Source organism: Ceratotherium simum, chromosome 1 (genome assembly GCF_057802395.1).
Source record: "Ceratotherium simum simum isolate JZ-2026a chromosome 1, ASM5780239v1, whole genome shotgun sequence".
NCBI lineage: Eukaryota > Metazoa > Chordata > Mammalia > Perissodactyla > Rhinocerotidae > Ceratotherium > Ceratotherium simum.
In genome coordinates this window covers 81,988,646-82,012,498 of record NC_141900.1, presented here as the reverse complement: position 1 = coordinate 82,012,498, position 23,853 = coordinate 81,988,646, and the positions used below count along the sequence as shown (strand labels likewise).

Below are 23,853 nucleotides of genomic sequence, written 5' to 3'. Positions count from 1 at the left end.
TTATTTTTGTTTACAGTATTTCATCATCCACTGTTTCACTTGTATCTTTCTAGACAGGTTTTTTTTCAATTTGGGGTTCCTTGGAACCCCCAGATAATCTGATAACAGCTGTAGATCTTCTACTGGAGAATGCATACACGCACATAAAATTTTTTTTATATAGTTTCAGTGAGTTTTTGGTTTCTATGGGTAGAGCTAAACTGACCGTATTAACTTTGTTTTATGCAATTTAAACTTATATTCTTTCAATTATAGGGTTTTAGAATCTGCAGATTTGACAGCCAGTCAGTGTTCAGATGGTATATGTCAATCAGAACGTGAGGACAGCTTTCCAACTGTTTCAAGTAAGGACAATTTTTTAACATTGACAGTTTCTGCTAAGTAAAATGGCTTTATCAACATTAATCCTCTTTTTAAATATCTTTTTGTTAAATCCATATTCATTGTAAAGGAACATGCTAAATCTTTATCTGTGTCCTATGGGAAGGTAAACATTATTCCTCCCTTAATTGTGTAATTACATTTTCACGTTGGGGTGGTAGGGATTACTTGATTTGTGATATATGTAGTATTTATGTATATATCTTTATGTGTATATGTGTGTGTGTGTGTGTGTGTGTATTTATTCATTAAAAATCTGTATTTCCTAGGCAACTATTTTATCAATTTCTAAAAGAAACAAAGTTTATTTTTGCTGCTTTATTTCAAACAGCTCAAGTATTTTTTGATCATACATATCTTGTAGGTATACATGATTCCCAGTCTTAATATTGAGTTAATCAAGTGCCTAATTACAAGATATTAACAAACAGTTGGTGGTGTATTTGTATTCTTATCTACCTGAATAGGTGACTATTCAAATCTAAATTTTAAAACTCACGATCTGTAAGATTTTTTCCTTCACCACTTTGTCTTAATATCTGCTGGTATATTCTGGGACCTAGAATCTATGTCATGTTTCTAGCCCGTATATATATATATTTTTTTTTTCTTTTTTTTAACGTTCTTCCTCTTTCCCTTCTGTGATCCAAAGAACCATTTTATAAGTGTTTACTCTCTTTCTATACCAGTAATGATAAGTAGTAAAATTAACATGTAAGGCTTGGTAGGCGCTTAGTCATTGCCTACATGTGTTATTATTTAATCCTAACAGCACTCCTATGATATTATTTTCTCCCTTTTATTGAAAGGAAACTGAGGCTTTGAGTGATGAGGATCATGTAATTTGCCAAGCATTACTTAGCTGTTAACTGATGGCAAAGCCAGTCAGATTCAAATGCAGGCTGTTTGGTTTTTTATACATATTTGATGTTTATTTCTTCATTCTCTCTGCCTTAAAACTCTTCACATTTCCTAGCTCCTTGGTGATGACATTTTAGCCTGATCTGTGATTACTTGAGCTACCATTAGGAAGCCAATTTACTTCAGTTGACAATCATTTGGAGACAGTATAATTCGTAATTACACTGTTTGAAGTCCTGTTTGAAGTCTTTCTCCTTTTAAAAGGATTTTTAAATTATTTTTAAATTACAAAAGTAATACATGTCATAATATCAAGTTACATAGCTTTCCCACGCCTTTACACCTGCTCTTTGAGGTGATGTTAACTGTTTAGTGTGATTCCTTCAACGCTTTTCGTGTTTATACAAATATATATCTCTATACATAAACAAATATGACTTTTTCCTCTGTTTAAAATTTTTATAAATATAAGACCATACTATACAGTTACTTTCTTTAACAATGTGTCGTAGACCTCTTTGTGGGCTAATTCTTATAACTCAAACTCATTCCTTTAATAGACACATAATATTTTATAATATGAATCTAACATTTTAAATTCAGCCATTTTCATTTGATAGACATTCTGGTTGTTTCCAGTTTGTTGCTCTTACAAATAATGCTTTAATAACCATCCTTGAGCAATTGTACTTTCATGCATTTATTTCTCTAAAATAAACTCCTAAAAGTGGAAGTATATATGTATGGATCAAAGGGTAAGCACATCTTTTATTTTAATAGATACTGGGGCTTTCCCCATGGTCTAGTGGTTAAGTTTGGCATGCCCCGCTTTGGCAGCCTGGATTCAGTTTCCTGGTGCAGTAACCACTCGTCAGCGGCCCTGCTGAGGCAGTGACCCACATACAAAATAGAGGAAGATTGGCACAGATGTTAGCTCAGGGCCAGTCTTCCTTAAGCGAAAAAGAGGAAGATTGACAACAGATGTTAGCTTGGGGCGAATCTTCCTCAGCAAAAAAAAAACAGATGCTGCTATTTTATATGCTAAAGTGTGATAGGATTCATATGTGAATAGCGGTGTAGGAGAATGTCCTTTCCTCACATTCTCAGCAGTATTGGAGGTTAACAATATACGTAATTTTTGACAATTTGGCAGATATAAGGTGATATCTTATTGAGTTTCCCTGAGTACTTGGAAACTTGAAAATATTATATATTTATCAGCCCCTTTTATTCTGTCTTCTTCGAATTGTCTGCTCTTACCCTTTACCTGATTCTCTGTTGGGTTCTTTATCTTTTTTCTTATCAGTTTGTGGCAGACCATGTATATATTTTGCACATGTTTTCTCTCATTTTCTTATGATTTGACTACTTTTAAGTTTTTTTGCCATTGTTCTCACTTCATGCAGAACGGCAGATATTAAATAATCAGATTCATTGAAATTTTTCTTTCTCAGCTTAAGATGTCCATTCAAGTTCTCTTGCCATGAACTCTTGCATCATTCGTTAGTGATGTTGAGGAAGAAAGACAAATAATGCATATGTTTGCATATGATGCCATTCAAAATAAATTATAGAAAATAATATATTATTATATGTAATAGAATGTAACCTAAAGTAATCGCAATATGTGGATACTTTTTTAAGTCTTAAGTTCTTTATTTTAGAAAGCATTATTAAAACTTATTGCTATGTTCACTAGTTATGCTTTCTTGTTAAAGTAAAATTCCTTTTTATGATGTTCATCAAGTCATCCTATTAAATTTAGTAAATTTATTACTTTATCCACCTCTTCCTGTATTTCCTTCACAGTGTATTTTTCCAATGTAATAAAAATTTTCAAACACGCAGAAAACTGAAACAGTTGTATAGTGAACACTCATATACCCACTACCTAGATTCTCCAATTAACATTTTGCTCTGTTTACTCTGTCGTCTATCTGTCTCTCTTTTAATCCATCAATCCATCTTATTTTTTGATGCATTTCAAAGTAAGTTGCAGACATAAGTACACCTCCTAAACACTTCAGAATGAACATCATTAACTGGAGTTCAATATTTGTTTAGGATTCTTTTTTATTTTTGAGGTAAAATTGTATGCAGTGAAATGGACAACTTAAGTGTACTATTCCATGAATTTTGAATAATACATAAACCTGTGTAACCTAAATCCCTCTTAAAATCCAGAACATCACCTTTGTTGCAGAAAGCTCCTTCATGCTCCTTCCTATCAATCCTCACCACGCCCCAGAAGTTCTGATTTTTTTCCACGGTAGATTAATTGTGCCTGTTCTAGAACTTCAAATAAATGGAATATATATTGTGTACTCTTGTACACACTATATGTTTTTGAGATTCATCCATATAGTTGCATATATCAGTAGTTCTTTTTTTTTTTTATTTTTTTTTATTTTTTTTGTGAGGAAGATCAGCCCTGAACTAACATCTGCCAATCCTCCTCTTTTTGCTGAGGAAGACTGGCCCTGGGCTAACATCCATGTCTTCCTCCACTTTATATGGGACGCCTGCCACAGCGTGGCCTGACAAGTGGTACATCAGTGCGCTCCCGGGATCCGAACCCGTGAATCCCAGGCCGCCGCAGCAGAGCGCACGCACTTAACCGCTTGTGCCACCGGGCTGGGCCCAGTAGTTTGTTCTTTTTGAATAATACTTAGTAGTACGGTATGAGGTAGACATTTTTTTAAATACGAATTTCCACTTGTCGTAGCACCGTTTGGTTGCATTTTTTCTGTAAGATGGCTTGAGTGTCTTTGTCAAAAATCAAATGAGTATAAATGTGGATTTATTTTTGAGCTTTCTGTTCAATACTTAGTAGTAGGTGTGAAGTAAGCACTTTTTGCCCTCATACTAATTTTCCAGTTGTTGCAGCACCATTTGTTGAAAGGAGTTTTGCTTTCCCTTTGGACTGCTTTGCTGTTTTTATTAAAAATCAAATAACCATATAAATGTGGGTTTATTTCTGGGCTTTCTAATGAATTTTGTTGATATATTTGTCAGTCTTTATGCTAGTACCATACCATATTGTCTTGATTACTATGACTTTATAGTAAGTCTTAAAGTCACGTAGTATAAGTCCTCCAATTTTGTTCTTTTTCAAGATTATGCTCTAGATTCTAGATTCTTTGCATGTCCACTTAAGTGATAGAATCTGCTTGTTGCCTTCTACAGTAAAGCCCCTGCAGTTTTGATTAGGATTGTTTTGAATCTACAGATCATTTTGGGGAAAATCAATATCTTAACAATATTGAGCCTTCAAAGTGAACATGGCTTATTTCACTATTTAGATTTTCTTCAATGTTTCTCAGCAATGTTTTATAGTTTTCATTGCTACATTGAATTTTTAGTGGATTTTAAAACTGTATAATTCTTTTTTTCTTTCTCCTTCCTATAGGCTCTGGATCAGTATCACTATATGAGGTAGAAAGATGTCAACAACTATCAGCTACAAGTAAGACCATGTTTCATTTTTGAAATATGGGTATAATAGTGAGCATAGTAAGGTCTCTCCTTACCCTTATTAACTAATTCATTCCTACCTAATATTGAGAGCAGGTATCCATTAGGACAAAAATATATCTATATTCACCTTTTATTCCTCTACCTTATCCTAACTGGCATAAAATAGAATCCAGAAAGATTTATATTTTTATGTTGAATATATATCTTAAGTCATGTATCTATAAGGTTTATAAAACATATTCTACTATATAACAGTGCGGCGGGGCTTATTTTTAGTTTGAGAGTGTAAAATATTTATATGACATTAATTTTAATTGGTTCACACTATGCAATTAGCAGTGTGTCCATAAAAGAACTCCTTACAGTACGCCCCAAAACTCTGATGTTAGCAATGATAGTAGATCTATTAGATGCCCTTCTTCTGTTACTTCAACTAAGATAAAAACATTTAAGAGAAAAGAAATTTTAAACACCAGTCTATTAAATAAACTTTGGTAATATACTATTATAAAAATATGAGTTTTTCATTATTGGAGAAAGGACATATAACTATTAAATGGGGGAAGGCTAGAAGAAGGAAGCTTGTAGTTTTGTACTGGAATTGAAGGTACCGTTATGTACTCATGGTTTTATAGATAGATACAGAAGTAGATATAGATGTGTGTTTGTATATATGTATTCACTCAAGTACATATTCATATATGTACAGATGCATGTGTCTAAATACAAGTATGAACTGAGTGCATAGGTTCCCTAGCTCTCAGTGAAAGAGCATAGAAACAATGGTACCCAGTAGCACTGAGCACACTTAGTGCACAGATCTTGGTTTATAAATAATATTCCCACTTAAAAGGAATCAGCCTCCTTGGAGAAATAGCAGATTCCAGGATTGGGAGAGGAGAATTACAAGATGAGTCTGGAACATCTTGTTGTGCCAGAAAATAAAGAAGTCTCCGTTAATGATGGAACATATCAAATCTGGTACAATTTGAGCATCAAAATAAAAAATACTGATGATGGAATAGAACTGATTGAATAAAGTAGGACTCAGGTGGTCCATGTGGATAGTGAATAAAAGAACAAAAGAAACAAATAAACGGGGCTGGCCCCATGGCTTAGCGGTTAAGTGCGTGCGCTCTGCTGCTGGCGGCCCGGGTTCAGATCCCGGGCGTGCACTGATGCACTGCTTCTCCGGCCATGCTGAGGCCGCATCCCACATACAGCAACTGGAAGGATGTGCAGCTGTGACATACAACTATCTACGGGGCAAAAGATAGTTGGGGGGAAAAAATAAATAAAATTATTAAAAAAAAAAAAAAAAGAAACAAATAAATGATGTTGAGTGGAAAGCTCTTACTTAAAATAGAATAGCAACTAATAAATGTAAAAGGAATGATAAAGTTAGGAAAAAAATCACCATTCTGCCATCATGATAGTAATAATTGATTTAGTTGTGAATCATCAATAGGTCTTAAACTAGTGGGATCCTAAATGTTTAATAAAGACTGGGATATTTATATTTTCCCAAGTACTTTATTATTATTTATAAAGGGGAAAATAGTAAGTTTATAGTAGAGAAACTTGTTGAACACCACCTTAACTAGCTGAATGAAGTTAACATCCCCAGGAATGAAAACACTACTTCATATGCCTCTTGATGTGATGCACTGAGAAGGCCACAATATCACTTATATAGTAATTTTCCTGCCAAAATCTGTATTTGATCACGAGAAAAACCAGACGTCCAAATAAATGGCCTCTACTCCTCAAATATATCAATGTCATGAAAGACAAAGAAAAGCTGAGGAACCATTCTACATTAAAGGAATCCAAAGAGACAGGAAAAATAAATGCAATGTGTGCTTCAGGATTGGATCCTGGCCCCAAAAATAAAATGCTGAATAAGAACATGATGGGGACAATTGGAGAAATCTGAATAATGTCTTTTGATTTAGTGATAATATTACATCAATATTAAATGTTCTGATGTTGAAAATTGCACTGTAATATGTCAATGAAATTTCTTATTCTTATGCAATACACACTGAAGTATTTAGGGGTAAAGGGGCATGAGATCTGGAAATAATTCTCAAGTGATTCATATATATGTATATATATATGGAGAGAGAGAGAAAAACACGATAAATCAAATGTGGCAAAATGTTAACAAGGTTGACAATTAATAGAACTTTAATTAGATTTTATTGTACATATTTGGTTCAGAGGGATTCATATCATTAATATACTTATTATTCTTATAGATTATTCTAACTTAATCTGAAAATTCTTTATAGTACTTACAGATCATCAATATTTGGAGAAAACTCCAGTGTGTGCCATTTTGAAACAAAAAGCTCCTCAACAATATCGCATCCGAGCAAAATTGAGGTCATACAAGCCCAGAAGACTTTTTCAGTCTGTTAAACTTCATTGTCCTAAATGTCATTCACTGTAAGTATTTTCCATAATAAAACAGAAGTTTTCTTTTCATAATGTTTGTGTATATACATTTTCATATATACCAGATTAAGTCCTAGCAATGAGTAAATTGTGATTTTATATATTGTATTTCGAAAGAATGGTAATGTTTTTAAGAGAAAATACTAAAATCGTAGCAAGTAAATCATCTGGTATTTCTTATAATAATAAATAAAAGTAGGTGCTCTTTTCAGTTCAATTTAGTAGCTCTCATAAATGCAAACAAATAATAAACTATGAAACTATTTGGGGAGAATTTCTCATTTGTCACAAAAAAATCTTAAAAGCAAACCATTATTAATTAAAATTCTTAAATAAAAAATTCTGCTTAGTCAAAATTTCTATTTAAGTGATATAGAAAGCCTTGGAACTATTTCTGTCCTGTTTAATAACTATAATATAATAAATACAATTTAAATATTTTTTAGTAATTGAGAATTTCTCAATGCCTCCAAGTCTTTATTCCAAACATCAATTACATAAATATACAAATAAATTTATAAGACATTAGAATGAATATACACTTAGTAGATGGAGACATATTCTGAAAGTTAGTTTTAATCCCTCTTTCTCTTTTTTATGCAATTTGACTTTGTTCCCTCTAAACATATAATGTGTAAATATATATACATCTCTATTATATTTGTGGTGTATATATTGTTTTGTGTGTGCTTCTGTGTACACTAATACACACATATTTTCCCCTCAAAAATCTAAGTGTAATACTGTTTGTGGAGATTTTGATCATCAGATCTTGTTAAATAAAATGGGGGACTGTCTTCTACCCATTTGAGCTTAAAATGATAGTTGGAATTAAAATATAAATACAGATTTTAGATAATTCTTGAAGTACTATCAAATTATATAAAATCATATAGCTTTTCCAAACAAAACCACTCTCTATGATCATTTTTGGAACAAATAAGGAAATCATCTCAGAAAGATTGAGAGGTGTTACGTAGCTGGTTGGTGACAGAACCAGGACAAGGACATAGACCTTTTGATTCCAGATCATGCCATTTCCTCTGTATCATACTTTACCATGTGACTTTTTAAAATTATTATTCTAGATTAAAAGGAATCAAAAGGAATATTGGGGGCCAGCCCAGTGGCATAGTGGTTAAGTTGGTGCACTCTGCTTCGGTGGCCCGAGGTTCACGGGTTTGGATCCCAGGCACAGACCTATGCACTGCTTATCAAGCCATGCGGTGGTGGGCGTCCCCCATATAAAGGAGAGGAATATGGTCACGGATATTAGCCTAGGACCAGTCTTCCTCAATAAAAAGAGGAGGGTTGGCAACAAATGTTAGCTCAGGGCTAATCTTCCTCACCAAAAAAAAAAGGAATATTGGTTTGTAAAATAGGTGCCTTATGAAAGTGAGATTACTTAGGTGGTAAGTGGATATTTAACTAGAGGGAAGAAAGGGGGCTGCTGCATTTTTTTCTCCCACTAGGAAGTTTAGCACTCCCTTACAGAGGTGAACAAATTGGTGCTAGAAATAATCGTAAGTAACCTTGGTATCACAAAACCAGGCAAGGAAATTGCTGGTGGTTAATGTTATTATGGTATGGATCTACTTAGCCATGAAATATCATCAAATATATTTCTATTGAATGAGTCAATCTGCATAGTAAATTATCTCCATATTTTAAAATAAGTAGTTGGCTCATCAGCATATAAGCCAATTTTTTTTAATTGGATAATTTGTTAAATTTGAATTTCCAAGTTTACACCAAATGTGTTATTTCATTGTCAATTTTAGGCAAGAAGTACCACATGAGGGTGATTTGGATATAATTTTGCAAGAGGGTGCAACTAAAACCCCAGATACCAAATTACAAAACACATCATTATATGATTCGAAAATCTGGACCACTGAAGATCAAGGAGAACGAAAAGTAGCTGTTCATTTTGTGAAAAATAATGGTATTCTCCCACTTTCACATGACTGTCTAATTTTGATAGAAGGTAAGATATTTAAGTTACTGTTTTATTAGAATACAGCTTTTGCTTATGTCTTTCTCTGATTATTGTTAAATATATTTTAGGGACAACCTAGGACATATAAAGTCAAAATATTGTTAAATTTCATAAAATGGAATATATTATATAACAATTAAATATATACATGTACACATATTTATAAATTTATCTGAATGACATTTTGAAATTATACGTTAAACTCAAGTGTTTGCATTTGTCCATCTTGTTGGATTTCTGCGTGTAATCTTAATCAGATCCAAGTTGATTGTCGAGCTGAGTGCTTGTTATGTACAATTGCTATCATCTTGGCCTCTGGATGTCACTGTTGTTTCATAAAAATAGAATGAGTCATCTATTGATATCTAAATCAAGGAAGGGACCCTTGAAACAGGTAAAGATAACTTGACATGTTTTAAAAGAATGAAACTTTGATTCCTTTTTATTTTTGCATTTCCTTTCCACTGTTGTCTTATTTTTATCTAATATTTATCTAATATTCATACCACATATTTTTCCCATCCCAGATTTAAAGTTTCATTGTTTTCCTTGAGACTTTTCTTCCTTAATAATATTCTATAATAAAAGGAAAACATCATCTTTAATTTGCATTAGAGAAATATTTAGTTTCATTTTATAAATGAACTGACTTTTAGTACAAAGATTTTTATTACTGACATTTTTCTATTTATAAAAGTAATACATAATCATTTTAGAAAATATGTATTTATATATGAATACACATGTATATACACATTGGTATCATTTTCATGAACACCTCTTGTTTTAGTACGTTTTAGGGTACTAGAAACTATTTTGATTAATTTCTGTGTATTAATTCATTTAGTCATCATCATAATTCTATGCAGTTGGTACTATTATAAGCTGTTTTTTATACATGAAAAAACTGAACCACAGAGAACTTAAATGTCTTTCCCAATACAGATAATTGATTAATTTCTAGAGTTCTGAAAAAGTCAAATTTGTCAGTTTTTGGCAATGTTCTTTTTGCTTTTTTGGAGAAGTGTATTTTTGGATGTCCTTACTCTGCCAAAAGTGCTTCCCCCTCACAATTGAATTTTAACATTACAAATTTTACACAAGTTTTAGGAAATACACAGAACTGTTTTTATAAATCAGAGTCTCTTTCTCTGGAGAGGAAGAATTATCAATCTAAGTGAAAAGTACACAGAAAAGGTACAAGTAGGTTTGAGTTATCATAGATAATCTTGCCTTCTAATAATGGTGCACCATTGGAAATACTATATCTTCTCAGCCAACATAATGGTTTTCATGCCCACCCTGTGATAGAATTAGGGAAAGTGTGATGATTTTCCCAGGAAGAGTGAACAAACACTATACATGAATTCATATTGCATGAACTATTTATATCTCTATTTAAATTTAATGTTGATCTGAAAGTTTAAAAGATTTATTTCAAACTCAAGGCTGAAATGTGCCTACACATTAGTAGTGTATAGGAAATTTAATAATGAGAATCCTGTCATCCTTTGGCTCTCAGTTTTTCTCTCTTGTGAGTATTTGAACCAAAGTGTTCCTGGCATGAAGAGCAATTTGTATAAATTTAAGAAGATGGTTAAAATTTCAGAAGCCTTATATTTTGCTCAAATCTCAGCATTTTTGCGCAGTGGTTTCTTTAATCAGTGTATAGGATCCTAAGTTTACAAATTATTGTTTTTCACAATAAATGTATAAGTGTATTAAACATCTAAATTCATGGCTTTTCTTGTCTTTTTCTGTCAACCCCCTTAATCTTTTACTATACCTCGTGTTATTAGGTACTCCATTTTGCCTACATTATATTCGTGCTACTTGAAGGGTTTGTTTATTCTCTTTTAATAGGAGGTACACTCAGTGAAATCTGCAAACTCTCAAGCAAGTTTCATAGTGTAATTCCTGTGAAGTCTGGCCACGAAGACCTGGAACTCCTTGACCTTTCAGCACCATTCCTTATACAAGGAAAAATACATCACTATGGGTATGTTTTCAATTCTGGAAATTTCTAGAATTAAAAACTCTTTCAGAGTAATTTTTATTTCTATTAGTTTATCTCACTAGTTACTATATATTCAATAGATATTTATTGAGTACCAATTTATATGTACTAGATTTTTCTGGTATATATTTATTGTTTTGATAGCATACATGTTGAGTACCTACAGTGTGCTGGGTAGAAGGCTTCCCAAGAGGCTAATATTCATTTGTTTTCTTTCACAAAGATTTAGCTACTAGTTACACAGAAAGGTTCAGAGCTGTATCCTAGTAAAAGTTTAGTGATTGAATTCCAGAATTTCTGTGCCACAAAGTTACAAATTAGTTGCCGCTAAGAAATTGGAAGATAGCAGGATACATTTGGAGCTAGAAACAGACTTGCCTTTCAAGAAACTTCTAGTCTCTCTTGTACCTTTTTAACTCTGTGGTTTATTTTGTTTTACAGATTTTTAAAATATTAATATAGTCACATTTACCAAAATGTTTGTCAAAACCTTAAAGGTTTTACTTACTTTACTTAGATTTCTGGACCTGATGCTTTTTTAATAGCATTTGGACTAATGCTTCAGTTTCTTTAACAGTTATACATCTTTTAAGGTTTTCTATTTCTTCTTGAATCTATTATATTAATGAAATTTTTCTAGAAAAATACTCATTTATTTTTTAAATTTATTGACGTAGAATTGTTCATAGTACTTTTTGATGATTTTTAAATCTCAAAATCCACTTAATATTATTTGCACCTTTTTTCTTGACCTTTTTTGCCAAAGCAACTAGCTTTTTGTTGATGCTATTATTTTACTCTTGTTCTTATCTTTATTTTCTTCCTTTATTTTCTTTAAGTTTCCTTGGTATTTCTTTTTCAAATATTTTTAATTGAATGCTTACTTTACTCAATTCATTAATTTTTAACACTTTTTAAAATATTTATATTTAAGTCTCTAATTTTCCCCCTGAGGAAACAGCCATGGCTTTAACCCAAGATTTGACATGTAGTGTGTTTCTTGCCCCTTCTAAATGTTTCATAATTCCCATCATGATTTCTTCTTTAGCCTATGTATTATTTAGCTGTGTATTTTTAAATTTTCACACAGGTATCTTAGTGCTATGTTTTTGTTTGTATTTTAGTTAGATTACTTTTTAACCAAATAGTGTGATGCATTTCCTAATGATTCTTTGAGATTTATTTTGCTTTGTTTTATCCTAGAATATATTCATTCAGATTTTGTATGTATCGTGTAGATGTTAAAAAGAATGTGTATTCTTTAATAGTTGTGTTTAGTAATAGTGTTTAGTTATGTCTGTTAGACAGGCTTGTTAATCATATTCAAAACTTCTTTTTCCTTTATAATTTTGTCTGTTTAATTACTTCTTAGAGAGTATGCTTAATGTCCTCTCTGGTTGTGGGTTTGTGACCTTTTATTCTGTCAATGTTTGCTTTATATATTTTCAGGCCCTTTTGCTGGTTCATTCAGGTTCAGTGTTTCCTTTTCCTGGTGAATTAATTGTTCTGTATATCCAGATGCAATCATCTCTAATCATGATTTTTTACCTTAACATTTTTTTTTTCTCAAATTTTTATTACTCTATAAGGGGGTTTTTTTGGTTGGTAATTGCTTGATATCTTATTCTCATCCCTCATTTCTTTGTTGTTATATTTTAGTAGGTCTCATAAATAAATACTTAGGACTAGATTTTATTTGTTTCTTAATAGATGAGTTTAAAATATGTTAATTATATATTTAGGTTTTATTTCTAAATTTTATGTTGTTTTTCACTTATACTATTACTGTTTCCCTCTCCCCCCTCCTTTTTTGTTATTATTTTGCTTATTTTTTCCTCCAGTCTTCTTTGGATTGTTTTTTAAAAATGTTCTTAATTTTCTCATTTTCCTCTTCTACTGCTTTGGAAGTAATGAATTCTCTATTTAATTTTTACTCATTATTCTTAATTTTTAATTTTGGTACTTAATTTTTAATTTGTGTTCTTGCTTTATCAATGTCTAAAGTTAATATCACAGCGTTTTTTTTAAGGCAGTAATACTCCTTTATTCAATTACCTTTTTTTGATAAAGAAAAATCTTCTTTGTATGTGAAGGATGGAAGGGGATAACATTTCATACAGTTACCCTCTATTTTTCCCTAGATTGCAAATGAAAAGGAGTCTGCATGAACTTTTTAAATGTTGATTTTATATTTTTATTCAAGCATATTTTCTTATCAACATCTAAACATTATGATGATATATAATAAAAAATAAATTACTTGTACTTAAAATATCTTTGTATGTAAGTAAAGCAAAATACCATACTAAATAATGTACAATTTTAGTATATTATGTGGTTTTAGATTGATTTTATATTACAAAGGAGAACTATAGTATTAGGCATCATAAACTGTGAACCTCTAAATACTGAATATATTACCTAAAATCTTGTTAGTACTGACTTCTTTAGTCAGAATAATTTTTTCCTATTGGTATATTTAATTAAGACCTTGGCTGTTATATATATTGTTCACAGAAACATAAAATGAAAGAGTCCTTAGAGATTGTCTCTTTAAACTTTTTCCTTTTACCAAATAAGGAAAGTAACCAAATTAATTAACAATCTGGACCTGGAACCTCTCTCTTATTCTCAATTTAGTTTATTCTGAACCATATTACCTTTTTGATTGTTTCTATTATATAAAGCTTGTTTTTTGTATAATTCTGTAATATGCACATTACAACATAGGAGGTGTATTACTCTTTTGTTTAATAATTGACTTTTTTCTGTGTGTGTGTGTGAGGAAGATTAGCCCTAAGCTAACATCTGTTGCCAATCCTCCTCCTTTTGCTAAGGAGAACTGGCCCTGGGCTAACATCCGTGCCCATCTTCCTCTACTTTATATGGGACACCGCCACAGCATGGCTTGATAAGCAGCGCGTCAGTCTGCGCCCAGGATCCGAACCCATGAACCCTGGGCCACTGAAGCGGAATGCACGAACTTAACCACTACGCCACTGGGCCAGCCCCAGTAATTTACTTTTTAAACTGTGCATGCTTAAACGGCAAAATAAGTTATAATAATTAAATGGGTTATAATAATTAATTATAATAGATTATTTTCAAATGTTTATGGTTTTTTTCTTTTATTAATTTCAGATGTAAACAGTGTTCTAGTTTGAAACCGATACAAAATCTAAATTCCCTGGTTGATAAAACATCATGGATTCCTTCTTCTGTGGCAGAAGGTTAGCTGGATTTCTATGTTCTGCAATTTTAATTGTCTTTGTATGAGGTGATCTCACTCATTATATTTCAATATTTGTGGATATATATAGTAAAACCAGAGCAAAGGCTTAGCTCAAGTTTAATTTTCCTCAAACAAAACCATTGACAATGATTGTAATAAAAGTATAAGTGTGTAAAATATTTGAAAACTTAAAGCATATGCTAGTATCTTTTAATCATTTGTTTTACTATTAATCATTAATCATAAATACAACTTCTGAAAAAATCTCTCCAGTTCATAGTATCTTGAGATTGAAAAGGGTTTTAGAGATAGCTATTGCAACTTTTTACCCAATACAAGTCTTTAGCTGGAACAAGAATACTTTTATATCATGTTCCTAACTGTTCTCATCCAGCCTTGGCTTAAAATTCTTTCAGTGGCAAGGGACTCATTACATTGCAAGGCAACATATTCCCTTAATTTCTAGGCAATTCTTAATAGTGATGCAAGATCTGCCTACCTATAATTTTAACATGTGCCACAGTCTGTGTACTAGAATTAGTGTGTACCTCTACCCTCTTGTGTAAGATCAACAGACTTTGTACATTTGAAAATATCTGTGAAGCCTTCATTGAATCTATTCTCCAAGCAGGCACCCTCACTTCCTTTGGTACTTTCCCACATTCTTTACTATTTTATTTCTCCTGCTTAGGAAACACACCACTTTACCAATGCTTTTCTCAAAGTTTGGCATTCAAAGCTGGAAATAGGGCTGCAGATGTTGGCCAATTCAGAATATGAAGAAACCTTTATTGCCCTAAAATTGTACTCTCTGCTTCTACTAGCCTGAAAATTTCATTGTATAAATATTTATTTGTATACATGGTTTTGTTTCCTTTCTCTTTTAATTCGGCTATATGATACTCCTCTCTCGTATTTTGTTTGTGGTCCAGTGCAATTCCAGATTACTTTCACATGAGCTTCTTGCTATCAAGCTTGGTCTCCCCATTTCTTAATGTAATTCTTTGTTTGTGTGGTCCCTCAGGGTAGGTTTTATGTTCATCTTTCTTGGTTTTAGCTCACAGTTTTAACCTATTGAGACCTTTTGAATCTTAAAAATCAGTTCCTCTGTAGTAACAATTTCTGTCATGTCTGTATGCCCTAATTCAGTTCTATATGCCCTAATTTAGTCTTCTTACTTGCCCCCTTAATTAGTCCTATTTAAATATGGATTTCACAAATAGAAGACAATATTCTCTTCTATAAACATATCTTCCATTTCCAAACACGAAGTAGGATGTTCATTTTAACCTATAAATTTTCATATGATTTAATATATCTTTAATTTCTTCCTTTTTCCTCATCTTACCAGATTATGAAATCCCAGATTCTAACATTTTTGTCTAAACAAAAATATTTTTGTCTAACCAAATGATTTCTCCCAAAAAATGAGTGATCTAAGAGGAGAGACATGTTCCAAATCATAAATATTGAACTGCATTCTATTCTTTTAGAACTGGTATTTTAATTTTATCTTTCACAAGGCTAACATGCAATGAATTGCATTTCATGAATCAGTTTTTAAGTTTTCTTTCAAGATCAACTTGTTTTAAAGGTAATTATATTAATATTTAATCAAAAAAAGATACTATTGCTCATGAGTCATTGTCCCTGTATAGGTATAGTGTAATGTTTCAAAATGAACCTGCTAAAATGAGCTTAATATTGGAAAACAAAAAGGCATATGTGTAAGTTTTTCTTTCTCTCAAGTTATTTTAGTAAACAAAATTAACAGGTACATACTATCATAAAACAATTTTTACTTTACTTTGATTATTAGGAATGGAAGATTCATATGGTTTGATCTTTTTTTCCTTCACTAGTACTGGGTATTGTACCCCTCCAACATGTGTTTGTGATGACATTTACTCTTGACGATGGAACAGGAGTATTGGAAGCTTATCTCATAGATTCTGTAAGTAACAAAGGTAGTGAAGATATTTCTAACTAAAAAATAATACTTTTTGAATTTTAATGTATTCATTCATGCCTACTTTATTACTGAGAAGATTTAAGGCAATTTAGAAGAATAAATAAAATACAAGTACATAAATCACGTGTGTATTTAGAGGGAATGAAATTACTTTGATAGGGAGATAGTTATGTTGTGTGAAGCTAGGAAACAGTCCACAAGACTGCCCTCATTTCTGACAACAATTCCAAGTTTGATGGTTCCCAAGACTGTGCGCACTTCTGATACCAGTCACAAGTTTAGAGGTCCCCAAGACCACTCTTACTTTTGATAATTCAGACTCAGAGAACTTACTGAAAGCTATTATAACTCACTGTTATGGTTTATTACAGCTAAAAGATACAGATTAAAATCATCCAAGGGTAGAGGTGCGTAGGGTAGAGTCCAGGAAAGTTTCAACGTGGAGTTTCTGTTTGTCCTCTTCTGGTAGAGTAGTAGACAGTGTTACTTTCCTGGCAATGATGTATAACAGTACACATGGAGTATTGCCAACCTGGGAAGCTCAACCAAGTCTTAGTGTCCAGAGTTTTTATTGGAGCTCCATCATGTAGTCATGGTTGACTGCCCATGTGACTGATCTCAGTCTTCAGCCCTCCATATGTCAAGCTAATACCACGTGCCTAAACTCCCCACCCTAAATCACATTGTTAGACTATCCAGTGTGACCCAAGGTCCCCAGACAAACAAAGACACTCCTATCAGGCATGACATTCCAGGGGCTTAGAGATTACCTCCCAGAAGCCAAGGGCAAAGGCCAGTAAGGTTAAATTTTTTACTGCATACATTGGGAAAGAACCTGGGGTGAGGTTGAGAGGAGAATTTGTCTCCTGCCTAACAATTCATTTATCCATTTATTAAATAAATATTTAGTGAGCACTGCTATGTACCAGGTACTGTTCTACGTGTTGGAGATGTAGCAGTGAGCAAAGCAAGCAAAATCACTTCCCTCCTGAAGCTTATCATCTAGTAGAGGAGAAAAAAAATTGAACAAGTAAATGTATGCTATATGTTATACTCTTTTTTTTTTTTTTTTTGGTGAAGAAGATTAGCCCTGAACTAACGTCTGTTGCTAATGCTCCTCTTTTTGCTGAGGAAGATTGGCCCTGGGCTAACATCTGTTCCCATCTTCCTCTACTTTATACGTGGGACGCCTACCACAGCATGGGTTGATAAGTGGTGCATAGGTCTGCAGCCAGGATGTGAACCCTCGAAACCCCGGGCCGCGGAAGCAGAGAGCGTGAACTCAACCACTACACCACCGGGCCGTCCCCTGTTATACTCTTTAAAACTTAACACACGTTGTAGGCACTCAATATATATGCCTATCAAGAGAATAGTAAGCCTCACTGTTTTCCAATCATCATTATTCTTATTATGAAGTCAAAGCAGTTTAACTGGATTTTGTATATATATCTCAAAGCTGTTTTTAGATTAAAGTAGTAAATGAGATTTTAGAGTTCAGACTAGACTCCAGTTTGTGAATTCTACAATCTTGATAGAGTGAAATAGTCTAGATTATTTTAATTAGATAGTATTGAAATACTTTTGTGTTGATTATAATTTTAGAAAGAGATTAATATCATTTCCTTTTTTCTTCTATAATTTTTTTTAAGGACAAATTCTTCCAGATTCCAGCATCAGAAATCCTAATCAATGATGACCTTCAGCACAGTATGGATATGATCATGGATATGTTTTGTCCTCCAGGATTAAAAATTGGTAGGCAACAGTATTTTAACAATATCATTCATTTTTTTTCTTGAAATGACACCTAGCATATATCTAATATATGAACTTTTAGAGGTATGAAAACTTTGAAATCTAAATCTAAATAAATTACTAAGTAGTCATTGAGTACTGTATGATCTACCTTTTGATGAAGACAGTGGCAGGAATAAAATAGGTATGAATCATAATTCCTGAAGTGAAAATATTTTTTAAATATTTTTAAATGTAATAAAGAGGGGGCTGGCCCGGTGGCGTAGTGGTTAAGTTGCGTGCCCTGCTTCAATGGCCTGGGGGTTCACAGGTTTGCATCCTGGGCACAGACCGACGCACCGCTTGTCAGGCCATGCTGTGGCAGCATTGCATATAAAGTAAAGAAAGATGGGCATGAGTGTAAGCCCAGGGCCAATCTTCCTCAGCAAAAAGAGGAAGATTGGCAACGGATGTTAGATCAGGGCTGATCTTCCTCACACACGCAAAAAAAAATATATGTGTGTGTATGTGTGTATATATATATATATATAAAAAATAAAGGAGAGGCAGCTTTGATCACAAGCACATTTGGTACTATGTTTATGCATACAAACATTTTGGTTGAAATTATACCAAGAGGGATGAAATTTTGATAAGAAACATTTCCTGTAACTGTTTAGCCAGTTTAATTCACTGATGAATTTTGTATTCAATATTAGGTAGTTTCAGATTTTACAAGTTTTTATTTTATTAATTATTTTTATCAGCTTTAGTTGTTTTCTGTATAACATTGGATTCATCAACCAGATCTTCAGGTCAGATTATATTGATTGCACCTACTGCCACTGAATTCCTTTTGTGGCCATTGTTTCTGTTTACGTTGAAACTTGCAGATCTAAATCATATTAAGACAATTTGGCTCTTCTAAGAATTTTTCAGCAGTAACGAATATTACCAGCTGCAGATTTAGCTGTTGTCAGTTTAACTATTATAGGTTACTTTTTTGTGTGTGTGTGAGGAAGATTGGCCCTGAGCTAACGTCCATGTCCGTCTTCCTCTACTTTATATGTGGGACTCCACCACAGCATGGCTTGATAAGCAGTGCATAGGGCCACGCCTGGGATCCGAACCCGTGAGCCCCAGGCCGCCAAAGCAGAGCACACGAACCTAACTACTACGCCAGTGGGATGGCCCCCATTTTATAGGTTACTTTTAATCAGGCTTTATTTTCCCCTGGTCAATCTTTGCATTTTATAACAATTCCAAAAAGATAATTTTTTTACATCTGTAACAAATTTTAACTTACATACTTTTGTTTAATGTCACTTTTAATTTTTTTTGGCTGTTTGGATTCTTTTGGGTAGATTTCTGGAAATAAACTGTTGTATCAGAAAGCACAGGCCTAGTAGGCTTTTGATACATGCTGCCAGATTGTTTTCCAAAAATGCTTTACCTATTTCTAGTTCTTCCAGCGGTGTAACAGAGTGCCTCTCTTGCTTGACCCTTGCCATTACTGAGGATTATATTAAATGTCTTACAAACTCAAACTTGAAGAAACATGAAGAAAACTTTTCTAGAAGTTACGAGTATATTTACTGTGGTCATGACCAAAGCTTGGAAATAGCGTCTATGGCTGCCAATATTGCCTGGACACAATAGCTGGTACCTCATGGGAGTTTCAGCTATATGGGTGTAAGGTCTTGAGCTCATGTGAACTTCAGGGTCAGGTTTTTTGCAGTCAGCCAAGAAAAAAAAAACCAAGGAGGTCAGTAAGCAATCAGCAGGAAAAAAAGGAATAAAAACTGGGGAGGAGATGGCTTACTAAACCCTCGCTATCAGACATTTTGAAAACCCCACATTTAATTGCTTTTTCCTGTTGTTGGGAAAAAATTCAAATTAGAATTGCTGCAAAACAATAACATGAATCCACTGTGTATTTGGAAGAGTAGTTAAAATTTGGTAGGTGTTTATTTTTCAAGTTAAATTAAATATGTTAATTTTTCCTGTTAAGCATTATGCTTAGATACATATTTCAGAGTTATTTGTTTAGTTTTAATGGTTAAAGAGCATTTTCTTTTTGATTTGTAGATGCGTATCCATGGTTGGAATGTTTCATCAAGTCGTATAATGTCACCACTGGAACAGAGCAGCAAATTTGCTATCAGATTTTCGACACCACAGTTGCAGATGATCTTATCTGATATTGACATTTAACTTAGCATATGTAAAATATTGTAATTTTAGAAAACATTACTATTTTCTGTGAGTTTGCTATAAAATACATAAAAGGTTTAGCTCTGTAGTTTATTTTCCATTTTAACCGCTATTTAAAATTTTTTTTGACAAATAGACTTTGTGTTATCTTAACACCCTCTTCTAAGTTAAAAATGTTCCCGTTGCTCAAGATATCTAGTATGATGGCTGCTAGGGATGTAAAAGATAGAGAGACATTGAATAAATAAGGACTGTGTTTTCATTTACTCTTTGCAGTCCTTTCAGAGAAGCTAGTTTACTCCCCTGCACTATAAATCACTGTCCCTATTGGCTTTCCCGTGTGTCGGCCGCTCATTTCTCCGCCATCCACCATCCCTGCTTGAGCTGCTTTTCCTGCTCTGATTTTCATATCGGCAATGTTGATGATTTTAGCATGAGTGTGGGATTAGAAAATGTCCTTACCTTAATCTCTCAGCTTTTACTGAGTACAAGGTATGTAGTGGCTTGTGGTTTGGTTTGGTTTTGTTTTTGTACAAAGGGATCTGCTTAAACAAGTACTCCTTAAAGAAGTGCTTGTCTGAGTGAGTTATCGTGGACTTAAAAGAGTGATTTACTTTAAGTGGAAGTGGCGGGATTGCTTTCTTTGGGTGCTGATATTGACCAATTTAGGATAAATCCAGCTTTTCAGACCTGAATTATGTGCTTTGATTGCTTGTTTCTCTACATGATATTAGAAGTCATTCCATTCCTCTTCAGCCTAATAAAGTGGTGAGATTTACAGTGTTAGTGACTTATTTATATTACCCTTTTCTTATTATGTAACATACACTTATATTTCAGGTTGAATATTGAATGAGATGTTAACTCAGTATAATAGTCCGCTTTTTACCTGACGATATTTGTCAAATTTAAAATCATGAATATTCAGTTTTATACAAGTACTTTTATATATTTGTATATATGTGTAGATTTATGTATATTATTTGCTAAAGACTCAGAGATTCAGATCTGTCTAGTTCAGTATTCATGAAGAATAAATAAATGCACACATTTCATCTGTTTCGTTTATTTGCCCTGTGTTGAGCTGAGGCATGATTTGAGGCAAAGAATCAAAGCGGGTATGTCTATGTGGCAGAAATGTAGGACTGTCTGCACAGCCAGTACTGGGCTAAGCACTTAACATGTATTTGAGTTTCACAAAAACCCATATTCCTGATAAGAAAACTGAGACTTGATTGATGAGCTGATTAACTATGTTAAACAATTGTTAAATGCTAGTCAGTACTTGAATTCAGATAATCTCTGTTCAGCGTCTGCACTGTTAACCACTCCAGTTAGCACGGAGTTTTCCACAAATGATTCCTCCCTTAAATATCTGAAGTAACATTGGAAATAGATTATAAGAGGAGTCAGTGGTGTATTGTCTTATACTAACCAAAAGGCTTTTTAAAAAAGGATTGAATATCTGATTTTCTCTGCTCGTAATAACTCTAAATTCTGGTTCCTGAGTACATTAGTACATCTCCAGACCCAACTAGCCATCTCCTCCGTCACTGAATTGTCAGCTTCTTTGAGACAGTGAAAGAGACTGATGCTGCTGTTTGCGGATGTCAACTCTTGGTTCAAAACACATTCAAGGAAAGATTTTAAGAACCCTACAATTGAACAGATATATTTTGGTATTGATGGTGTGCTAGGGATGCAGAGGTGAGAGAGACGTTTTCTCTTCCTTCAAGAAGCACCCAGTGGAGAAGAGCAGGGGTCATGGGTGCAGCGGGCTCACAGTGTGGACCTACGCTATCTCCACGTTAGTGAAGTAAAGCTCTTCCTATGAATCTTCATGATGATAGACTATTTCCCTTTTTCTTTTTTTTTTTTTTGTTATAAACCCCCACATTGTCATTTCGTTTTGTTTTTTAACTTTTCAATTTTTTTTTTTTTATTTTCCCCCCCCCCAAAGCCCCAGTAGATAGTTGTATGTCATAGTTGCACATCCTTCTAGTTGCTGTATGTGGGACATGGCCTCAGCATGGCTGGAGAAGCGGTGCGTCGGTGCGCGCCTGGGATCTGAACCTGGGCCACCAGCAGCGGAGTGCGCGCACTTAACCGCTAAGCCACGGGGCCGGCCCTAACTTTTCAATTTTGAACAACAAGAATTCCGTCAACACTTAGGGTTTAACCAGTGTACCCTAATCGGGAACCTGGAGTGTTAGGAGAATTCTGTTTCTGGAGCAACAACTAGACAGTAGTTGATCGTGCCCAGATTTGAGCCCTGTTACCCTTTATTGTCCATGTGAATATTGGTAGAATCTTCCTGTCAGATTTAAAATTACATCCATTTAAGAAAGCAATTTGTGTACAGCCTCTTCCTCAATTTCCAGCCTCTGCAGCATCCGTTGTTTAGACACTACTGGATTGTCTCATGTGGCCCCTGCACTGTTCTCTATGAGGAAGAGAACGCGTGTCATAGAAAATCGGAGGCAGTCAATTATTCTTTATCTAGATACACTGCTTGCAGGCTCTTTCTGTGGTCACCCTCACTGCGCTGCCTTACTTGAGGGAACTGTACGTGCTGAGATGCAGTGCATAGTTCCGCATTTCTTTGTACCCCTGGTCGTGTTGCACATGGGGAGTTGTTTCTGAATGAATATAGAAAGACTGGTGTTGATGAAATAGAAGAAGCTGAATACATGTCTGTCCACCTGAGAAAGCAGTCTCCACACAACAGGGCACTGGCTGCCTCATTTTCAAATCAGTGGAGATCCTGTGCCGTAGCTACTTGCACATCGCAGGAATGGGCCAAAATCTTTTCCCTGCCTGCTTCCCGGCTGACTGTGCCATTCTGTTTCCGAAGTCAAAGCGTGAGTTTGTCACTACTTGGGGCTCTCAATCCAGCCACTTCTCTTCTACACTTTATGAACACTTTCCTTGGTATCTGGGGGAAAAGCTAGATTCTTCTGATTATTTTCAATGTTTTGAATTTTGACCATGCATTTCATCGTTTTGTTTTTATCCAAATTTTTTTTAATGAAAGTAATATGTACTTGTAAGAATTTGAAACAACATAAAGTATGTCAAGTTGAACTAATTCCTGCTCTAACTAGTACCCCAGAGGAAACGACGTGTAACAGTTTGGTATATAATTTTCCAGTTTGTTTTCCCTAAGAACATATAAGTACATGTATGTATACATTTTTTAAATAGCATCATGCTATAAATATATTTCTGCAATTTGCTTTTGTCCCTTTATAGAGTAGGCTTTGTTTTCTTATGTCAATACACATAGAGGGAGAAACTTGTTTGTAATTACTCAGCATAAGTAACTTTTTAGTGGGGAATTCTCTGAATATTTCATTTTCTATTTGTGTAGTGGTTTTTGGTCTATTTAAGTGTTCTATTTCTTATCATCGTGCCATTTTTGTAGTTTTATATTTTTATAAGAATGTATTTATGTTATCTGTTTTGTTGATTTATTACCTTATCATTATTCATAATATTATTTT

At 33.6% G+C, this 23,853-nt stretch overlaps 1 protein-coding gene across 5 annotated transcripts in view; it reads left to right on the top strand.

The window, feature by feature from the left end:
- The window catches only part of POT1 (protection of telomeres 1), a 90,281-nt gene extending 68,876 nt beyond the window's left edge, over positions 1-21,405 (top strand). For all 5 annotated transcript variants that reach the window (XM_087430285.1, XM_014785194.2, XM_087430289.1 and 2 more), the window contains 9 exons: positions 256-344; positions 4,652-4,708; positions 7,014-7,170; positions 8,961-9,166; positions 11,042-11,177; positions 14,337-14,425; positions 16,290-16,381; positions 18,052-18,157; positions 20,225-21,405. In XM_087430285.1, coding sequence (XP_087286411.1) covers positions 256-344; positions 4,652-4,708; positions 7,014-7,170; positions 8,961-9,166; positions 11,042-11,177; positions 14,337-14,425; positions 16,290-16,381; positions 18,052-18,157; positions 20,225-20,337 — 1,045 coding nt within the window. In that variant the 3' untranslated portion in view covers positions 20,338-21,405. The remainder of the gene's footprint in view (positions 1-255; positions 345-4,651; positions 4,709-7,013; positions 7,171-8,960; positions 9,167-11,041; positions 11,178-14,336; positions 14,426-16,289; positions 16,382-18,051; positions 18,158-20,224) is intronic.
- The last annotated feature ends 2,448 nt before the right edge of the window (positions 21,406-23,853 follow it).